This window comes from Pundamilia nyererei, unplaced genomic scaffold (genome assembly GCF_000239375.1).
Source record: "Pundamilia nyererei isolate P.nyererei 1_Seehausen unplaced genomic scaffold, PunNye1.0 scaffold00892, whole genome shotgun sequence".
Taxonomy (NCBI): Eukaryota; Metazoa; Chordata; class Actinopteri; order Cichliformes; family Cichlidae; genus Pundamilia; species Pundamilia nyererei.
In genome coordinates this window covers 40,466-50,269 of record NW_005188293.1, presented here as the reverse complement: position 1 = coordinate 50,269, position 9,804 = coordinate 40,466, and the positions used below count along the sequence as shown (strand labels likewise).

At 37.9% G+C, this 9,804-nt stretch overlaps 1 protein-coding gene across 1 annotated transcript; it reads left to right on the top strand.

The window, feature by feature from the left end:
• Positions 1–2,954: 2,954 nt before the first annotated feature.
• On the top strand, positions 2,955–4,768 carry LOC102205154 (cytosolic 5'-nucleotidase 1A-like; the record flags this gene model as incomplete). The annotated part of the gene is made up of 5 exons (XM_005755063.1): positions 2,955–3,050; positions 3,221–3,344; positions 3,796–3,924; positions 4,028–4,212; positions 4,454–4,768. Coding segments are annotated over 5 exons (849 nt in total), but the record flags the coding sequence as incomplete, so codon positions are not given.
• Between the last annotated feature and the right edge of the window lie 5,036 nt (positions 4,769–9,804).

Sequence of the window (9,804 nt, the reverse complement as noted above, 5' to 3'; positions counted from 1 at the left end):
CAGCAAACAGAGGAAATTCAAGTTTATTTCTATCTTTAAGAAGCACGATGAGTGAGTGCAGAACTTCTACAGTAAGTCAGTTTTTAATGTATTAATATATGCTGGTGTGTGGCAATTATGTAGTAGTTTTAACAACTTAGTGAAAGATATATGCTCTGCTGGTGGATGATGGTGTGCCATCCTTTGTGATTTTCTTTTCACTATGTCAGAAAGCTGTGCACTATTAACAAGAAAATATGTCTGTTATAGCAGTTTTAATGAATATTTCTATAACTTCGTCATCTTTTGAAATAAGGTATAAAATTGTGTTAAGTAATCAAGAATAATAAAAAAGATATACAGTTATGAAGAGAGTCAGTGAATTGTCTTCCTGTAACCGACACCAATTCAATTCAATTCAATTTCTTTATTGTCCCACAAGAGGAAATTAGTTTAGCAGCAGCCAGCTGCTGCAGTAATAATGTGAAACATGCTGTGGTACACTAACTGAGTTATTTAAACGTTGCATGAAAATCCTCTGCAGGATAAACAGGTTATTTTGCTACACTGTGATGGATTAAAAGGTCACAGTTATGTTACATCAAGTGTAGCACAGATTCATATGAATTTTTGCTGATGATGCTGAGATTCATTCTCTGAATTCCACCTTCATACCAACTGTATAGTGCCCAGTGTTGGGCAAGTTACTTTGAAAAAGTAATTATTTATAGTTACTAGTTACTTCTTCAAAAAAGTAAGTGAGTTCGTAACTGAGTTACAAGATTCTAAAAGTAATTAATTACTTGAAAAGTAACTATTGCGTTACTTAAAAAAATTGTTTAACTCTCTGGTGTCCAGGGTATAATTGGTCATTTTTTAATACATTTGATGTTTCCTCTACATTTCACTTTTAAAAACTAATTACTTTGCCTTGTTTGGTATCATCCTTTTCAGCACAACCTCACGTGTCTGAATTTACAGTTATGTTTTCATTTTGACATACTGTATTAACACAATTGATCTAAAATAAGACAAAAAACATAAAATCCGAGTAGAAAAAGTTACATTTTTTTACTGTAACAACCACAAATATGTTTATTGAATCATATTTCATAACTTTAAATGCAAATATAAATTGTCAATTTTAAAATCAAATGCACAAGTTTTGCAAACAACAAAGTTATTTGCAGTTTCAATAAGATGCCACACAAATTATTTGTGCCACTCCAAAATAATAATTTCTGTCCACTATAAAGGACAACATTACAAGCCTGACAGCAGGAGGTGTCAGGCTCCTATTTTCTACCTGGAGACAGCAGTCGCCTCATTGTTCTGACACACAACACAAAACCATCCCCAACACTACACGCTAACTACAGAAGATTAACTACACACTCCAAACATGCTAAACATCGCAAATCTCTCACATCTCAAAACTCGCTCTCTCTCTTTTTCTGCTGTCTTTCTCTCTCACCCTCTCTCGCCATCACTCCTAAAACTTCCCCCTCTTCCTAAACAACCAAATGTCAAGTTGCCCATTTTTTTTGATTAGTTGACATGGTTCATTTTTCCACCAACACGAACGGGCTGTTTTTTGTTTTGTGTTTTTTATTTTTTGCTCATAAGCAGAGAGTGCTTGCTAGCGCTGTGCTCAGACAGTAAACATGACAAAACTATTGAGGAAAAAACACACATATATATTGTTTATCATGACTCTGGTTTTACGTGGCCTATCAACACAATTTAAAAACTGGTATATATCACCTTGTTGCTTTGTCATCTTAAAGTGGTCGTGTGATTGGCTTACCACGACTACTTTATTCTTCCTCAGTCAAACAGCAGCACTCATGCGATTGTTTTGCCCCCTTAGCTCCAGGTGTTGTGCTAGACAGTGATCGTGATTGCCGTCCGCAGGAGCGCGCACAGCTGCGTAAAGCTGTAGCGCCCAGATTACTTATTTAATCTGATATAAGGTGCGGTAAGCTGAACACAGCTTCAGCCGTCTGTTTGTTGGAAAATTTTAACGCGACCGCACCACATTTTCTTGTTAGTAACTGTAACTAACAGAAGGTTGAATGCTACATGAACAGTATAGAAACTTATACAAACTTACAAACACTGGTATCAGAGCTCAAATAGAATTCACCTATGAACTTTGGGGCCTTTTATACACTGCAGCACACCTACCCTGCAGCTGAGCCAGGAACCACACCTCCGCCACACACTCATCCGAGTTTGTGTGTTTTTCCGTCTGACCAGATGCAGCTTTCTGCAGCATCTTTTAAACATCCTTATACTCTGTGGCAGGACGTGGTCTGTGGTGCCACTACAGGGGCGGCACACACCTGAGCACCATCACAATCACACCTCGCCGACTTAAAAGCTGAACTAGGTCCTGCAGTGTTGTTGTTGTTGGTAATGTGTGTTTGTGAACGGCAAACGAGTGTTAACAACAAGATGCTGGAAGCACGAGCATGAAAGTATGCAGTGTGATGTTTAATTACTCATCACCACAATATATTTATGTGTTGAACAGAAATCATATCCTTCCTTGTCATTAAAAACCAATTCTGTAGGATGATTTTCACTAACTAACTCAGATTGATTCTCAGATTGATTGTTAGGAAAAATTGTGGGAAACAGAAAGAAAGTGGGAGAGTATAAAGAGTTATCACACCAGACCCAAGAGCAGAAGACAAAAGTGAATGGCAGCTGTGGCAACTCAGTGAATAAAATCCAGTCATTTTCATGAAGATCTTCTAGACAGAGAAAGATTTAAGGTTGAAAACTGATTCATAACAAGTTCCTACAAAAGTACAGATAAAGCATTAAATCAGCAAGCAAGAAGTGCAAATAGTGAGATAACATACTGTATGAGTGCAGAGGTCAAATAAGAAAATTGTTGACAATTTATTTTTAAACTATGCAAAAGAATGTCTTTATTGAATTGTGGGAAACATTTTTTTCTCCTTCAGTCTGAACCAGAGATCCCCGTCACCATTGCCATGTCTTCAGGACTCCTCTTCAAGCAAGAACAGCAGGGCTGTGGCCCTGCCTTCAAATTTGTTGAGGTCATATATTATGAGGGGAAAAACACATACACAAAATTGCATGTAGTGGTTATGTGGAAGATGAGAATATACCACATAAAGCACCACAGAAACCTGCACACAAATACTGCACTCACACAGTTACTTAACATTCACTCGGATTTAATTTCTCTTCCTTGTCCTGCTCTCAGGCTCTGAAGGCAGTCAATGCTGAACTCACAAACCATTACCCTGACAGTGAGGAGCTCTTTAAAGTCAAACTCATCAATGACAGCTCATCATCAGACTTTCTCATGGATCACATCTGTGAACATGGTGAGTTTATGACACCTCCAAACACACTTACTATTATTTCAAATACATGTGTCTTATGAGGAAACGTCTAAATTTTGAGAAAATGGATAAATGGAAACAATTAGACTGAGACTGAGACAATCTTTCCACTTCTAAGTGATTCTGATCAACTCTTGTTTACCCCAATACCCTTTCTAAATCATTCAGGCTTCATTTGTACAGCACTTTTCATGCCCTTCAAATTTTAAAATAGATTAATGACAGGCTTACAATAAGACAACAAAAACACTAAAACAGAATCTTATAAAGTAGAATACACTTGAAAGTGTAAGTACTCTAAAAGCAAGTCAATACAAAAATAATAGATATAAGTAAGTAATAGTAACACTATTGCTAACACTACTCTGATGAATCTAAACAGTTTTGGTAAATCAGATTGTCCAGCAGTCTTTTCATTCCTTCTTGTTTGCAGGGCTGGGAGAACTTATCACTCTGTTACCTGTGACTGAAGATCAACTTGTGAATGAGTTTAAAAAAAACAACACCCACCTGTACCTGTCTGATGAACCAGGGTTGAAGGTTCAGGAAGCTTTGAATGCAGGTAAAAGTGTTAAATGTTGTGCTAACTTAAAGATGAAGTGCAGTCTGTGCTGTTGTACATTAATGACTCTGTGTGTTACTGTGAATGAATGTCCCTGCATCAGGTGTAGCAGCTGCTATCATGTTCACCCCAACAAACATCATCACAGAGTCTGAGAATCAGCTGCGTGTTGCCTTTGATGGCGACGCTGTCCTCTTCTCTAATGAGTCAGAGCTCGTGTTCAAGAGTGGTGGACTACAAGAATACTTGAAGAATGAGAAGCAAAATGTTGAAAATACAATGAATGGGGTATGATAGTAACACATTTTACCTTCTTGTCATATTTTATAACACCTCATTTAATTATATGATAGTTATGTTGTCCTTCTGCGATGTCATAAACAACATATATTTAATCAAAGAAAAGAAAATGTCTGTTAGATTACATTCAAATAGACTGATATCAACTAAATTATCCAAATACACTTTCCTGCTTTGACCAGATTGTCATGTGTTGAGTCTCTGCTCTTCTTCTCTTTTCTTTATTCAGGGACCATTCAAAGGATTTTTGGAGGTTTTAATAAAACTGCAGAAAAAGTTGCATAATAGAGGCCTGTACAAGAAGTGTCCCATTCGTACCTACCTGGTGACATCTCGAGGGGCAGGCTGTGACGGCTACAGAGCTTTAAACACTCTGCACACCTGGGGTCTGGAGCTTGATGAAGCTGTGTTTGTGGGAGGGGCTAACAAAGGTCCTACACTGCAGAGGGTCAAGCCTCACATCTTCTTTGATGACCAGCAGATTCACGTCGCTATTGCATTGTCGGTCGAGACAGTGGCATGCTGGGTGCCCTCACCAAACTAACAATAAATAGCAATCCATTGATTGGATTTTATAACTGCTGGAAATATGTGAACTTGAAAAGTATGTTTCCATAATGCTTCATAAATGCAAATAAATTAACAAACAAACATCTTTATCTCATCTGTGGTCTGTTGTGTTTTTTTCTGCAGTATCACTGTTTTTGTAAATTTTGAATTCTATCAAATGCTTCTCAGTAAATCAGCTGTTTGTGAAAATCAGCTGATGGTTTTCTTTTCACTTTTGAGTGAAAAGCAACAACTGAATCAGCAGATCAGACAGGCATGGCAGAAGTGATGAAAGCATTTTTTGTGACATTATGTTCATAAAAAAATATTGTGTTATTATATTATGTAAAAAAAAAAGTCTGAACTATGTGAAAGAGCTGCAATAGCAGACTTGGATTTCCTCACACAGAAACAATCTTTCAGGATGTAGATTTAAAGTATTATTATTGAAATATGTTCTTTTAATCAAAAGAGAGATGAGTAAGTAAGGTTTATTTATTAAGCACTTTTCATAGACAAGCAGTCAGAAAGCACTGTACAGAAAGGGCTTAAATAAACAGAACTCCAGTTACCCAAACAGACAATAAAGACAATACAAAAGGTCAAATGTAAATTAAAGTTTAAGATAAAAAAAAAAAAGTCCATCTATGAGCCCGTCTATTACAGTGTCTGTGGTCAGAGTTACGTTACATCAAGTGTAGTAGAGATGAATTAAAGGTTAAGCTGATGATGCTTAGATTCATTCACTGAATTCCACCTTCACACCAACTTTATAGTGTCTAGTATAAAGACACAAACAGGCATAAACAAATACAAAGGCATTAACAGTATACTGAGTACAGAGGATGGAAATCAGCAACAATAACTCGTGAAAAGTACAGAATGTCTGTACCTTTGCGACCTCTGACGATTTCTTGCTCTGATGAGACAGATTGGATTATGAATTACTGATCTGCACGACGGGCACCTCTATACAGGAAGTCTGTTTCAGCTCCTTTATTGAAGATGTTCATATGAGTCTTACCCAGCAGGTAGCAGAGTTTAGATTGCGCTGATGATGAGTGATGAACTCACCCAGTACTAACGTCCCTGTAGTCCAAGTGTCTCCCCTGCTTTCCCTCATATGAGAAGCAATGTAGGTCAGATCTTATCAATCACACCTGTTAGTAGCACCTCCCCTCTCAATTGTTGCACTTGGGACTATTTAAGAAGCCTGGAAAACAGGCCTCCAGGGACTGTAACCTTAGAAGGTGGAGTAGCCTGTAAGAGCTTTTTAAACTAAAACTACTCAATACTCACATTTGTCCCTTTACCCTTTCACATAGGATTAAGAATGTTCACAATTTAGACTTTAATTGCAGGACATTTTGTTAAAGCAATTTAGCAGGAGAAAAGCAAAAACAGAATTAAAAACAATAATCATCTCAAAAAAATAATCAATTGATAATCAAATCAACCTATTCTGAGCTAATGCTGATTCTCTTTTTATCTTTGGGAGAAGCATCGTTGTAGACGAGATGAGAACATCCAGGCCTACAAACATGTTTTATATCAGTTGTTGGGTTTATCTAAGTGCAAACCCTGCTGGAACAATTAGACAATCAACTGCAGCAGCAAAACAAGACACAAGACAGAGCTCTTTGTGTGATCACTCACGAGGGAAGCCGACTAAGGTCAAGCGCTGTTCCCTCCACTTGAACCCAGTCAACCTCGGCCGGACTCCTCCTAGCGCTTCTTTTATTGTGATTACAAGAATATGCATAGTTCCATTAACACGTGACAGTCTCAAACAGGCATGTGTGTGGGTGTGGGTGAGTAGTGGGAGTCTTCCTTGCAGCAGCCCAACTAAGACAAAAGACTGTTGTAACTGAACAGATACAGAGTGTGTGTTCCGCCATACCATATATCACCAAACAAGATGCGACCTTCCCATGCATGTGTATGAGGTATGCCAGACACCATAAGGAGTGAACGTCCTCCCATTTCATGGTACACAGAGTGCACACAGAACCTTAGCAGACCTAAAAAAGGATGAGACATTTTGTCATTTTGTCAGTTATATATCTCTAAGCATAAATGATTATATGTTTCTAAGTGCAAATGACAATCTTAAGCTATCACTCTCACATCAGTGTTTGGTGTTAAAGAAAACCATATTTACATGAAAGCAGGATTGATTCAATATTCCGAATACAGTGGATCCCAAAATCTTCTCAGTTATCACATTTTGATTATGCATATTTGTGTCGAGAACTTTTGATCTGGTTAATGGAAAGACCTCACTTCGGGGGCTTCCGGTTCCGGGCAACTAAGGGATGGCAGCTTAGATCGTAGTCTCCCGATCACCCCAGAAAGTCAATTTACTACGACTAAAATAGTTTCAGTGAATTCCTGGATAGGGGAACGATGGCCACGAAACAAAAAAGAAGGAAGACCACTACGACAATGACAAAAGAGACAAATGTGTCAGTGCATGATGTCGTTACTGGCAAAGACACGCCAGGTGAAGCTAACACGGAGGAAGAAGTGACGAACAAAATAATACTTAAAGAACTGCGTGAATATTGACAAGAAATTAAGGCAGAGTTTACAAAGACAAATGCCAGACTGGAAGAAGCTGAGAGCAGGATCGAGGGAAATGAGAGGAAACTACAAGATATGGAAGAAGTGTTAACAGGCCTGCTGCATATGCAAGAGCAGCTACAAGAGAAGTTAACAGACCAGGAGTGCCGCTCAAGGAAAGGGAATGTGAGAATATGGAATCCCTAAGGGCGCAGAAGGAAACGCAAAAACAATGGTAGCGTTTATCGAGAAAGCCCTCAAAGAAAATTTGGCAATCCCTGTCTCAACAGAGATGCACATTGAAAGAGCGCACCGGGCCCTGGGACCTCAGCCTCCAACAGATGTGAAGCCCAGATCTATCCTTATTTTTATTGTTTTTTATACTTTTATTGATCCCTGTGGGGAAATTCCTCTCTGCATTTAACCCATTCCAGTGAAGCAGTGGGCAGCCATTGGGCGCCCGGGAAGCAGTGTGTAGGAACGGTACCTTGCTCAGGGATACCTCAGGGTAGCCGTTCAGTAGATTCGAACCCCCAACCTTCTGATCACGGGGCCACCACTCTACCTAGTGAGCTATCCCCAAATACAATTAATTATGAACACATATCAGAACTACAGGATGGGGAGGGAAGGTTTATAAAAATTACGGACAAAATTGAAGGTCTGGAAACGACTTTTATAAATGTGTATATTCCTCCAGGAAGCAACTGGGCAGTATATAAACAAATACTTGATTTAATGGTGAATTCACAAGGTCTGGTAATCTGTGGAGGTGATTTAAATATTAGATTGAACCCTAAACTAGATGTGTCTGGAGCATTAAATCTATTGATGGAAGAATGGGGATAATCGATGTTTGGAGAGAGTTGCATCCTAAAAGCAGGGACTACTCCTGTCTCCATAGGACTTATTCTAGAATAGACTATTTTTCTATGTTTAGTAGCGATTGTGCCAGAGTAAGGGAATGCAAAATTAAAACGACAGATCTTTCAGATCATAGTACCCTTTCATTGTCTTTGAGTCTAGAGAAGAAAGCAAGGAAGGTGTTGTGGAAACTGAGTTCCAGTATACTAAATGATCCAATATTAAAACAAAAGCTAAGAGAGGAAATAAAGGATTTTCTTGAATTAAATGACACTGGGGAAGTGTCACAAATTATATTATGGGACACCATAAAGACAGTAATGGGAGGAAAAATAATTTCATGTGGTAGTGATCGAATACTAAAACAATACTAAAAGAATTTAGATGGTGCGCTTATGATACAGATTTTAAACAAAATGAAAGTGATAAAAGATTTCAGTCCTGGATAGAGAGTGGACTAACAACATTCCGTTCCTTCACAAATAAAGGGACACTTCACACTACAGAGTTTCCAATCTTTACAAATAACAAATGACCTAAGACAAGTCGATTTTTTTTTCAGGTTTCTTCAAATGCGGGATTATTTTAACAAACATTGCAATATCTCAAACCCAAACTCGGTTGAGTGAGGAATTTCTAAGATAGTTAAATTAGCATATGTTGGTTCTCTGAGAAAGGCAATCTCCAAAATGTGCTTCTACAGGCAAGGAAGGATACTACCCAAAATATTAAGACCAAATGGGAACTGGAATCAGGGATGGGTATAACAAAGGAGAACTAAGAGAGGATTTGTAATTTTCATTGGTACTCAACAAGTTCCCTATCTTGGAGAGACCACTGTTGGAAGAATATTATTAGATTTTTCAAAACCCATCATCAAACTAGATATAAAAATGGGACAGCAGAATGCTGGAGAAGACGTGGATCAGAAGAGGCACATCCTTACCATATCTTTTGGGATTGCCCTAATTAAAAAAATACTGGCCGGGAGTTCATAAAACTCTGTGCGAGGTCTTTAAGATAAAATCTGATATTAATTTTGTAAATTTGTACTTGGGCCTGGTTGCTGGCTCAGTCCGGGGAGGGGACACAAAGCTTTTACAAGCGCTATTAGCGGCCAGCAAAAAAAGTGGCTAAATCCAACTCCACCAACACTTGAGGATTGGTTTAATGTGGTTTTTGAAATATTTAAAATGGAAAAATTGACATTCTCCTTAAAAATTCGAAAAGATAAATTCTACAAAATATGAAATAAATGGATTAGCTTTGTGTCCCCCATACACTGTCAAGCCACCGAGTTCATTTTTTGTTATCTCAATGTAGAACAAAAGGACTAAGAAAAAAATCTTTATTTTCTTTTTGACTAAATAATATCAGTGCACTTTATTGTAAGTCCTTTTTCAATAAAAAAAAATTAAAAAAAGGAAAGACCTCGCTTCAACTTTACGGTTGGGAAGGAAATTGATTTATCAATTATAAATAATAGCTTAGTGTGGTGTATGGTGTATAGGCTGAGTGGGATTTAGTTTTTCCTGTTTGATGGATTTCAGTTTCTGATATTCAAGAAAGGCATTCTTGCTGCTTTCATATTTTGATACAAGTTAT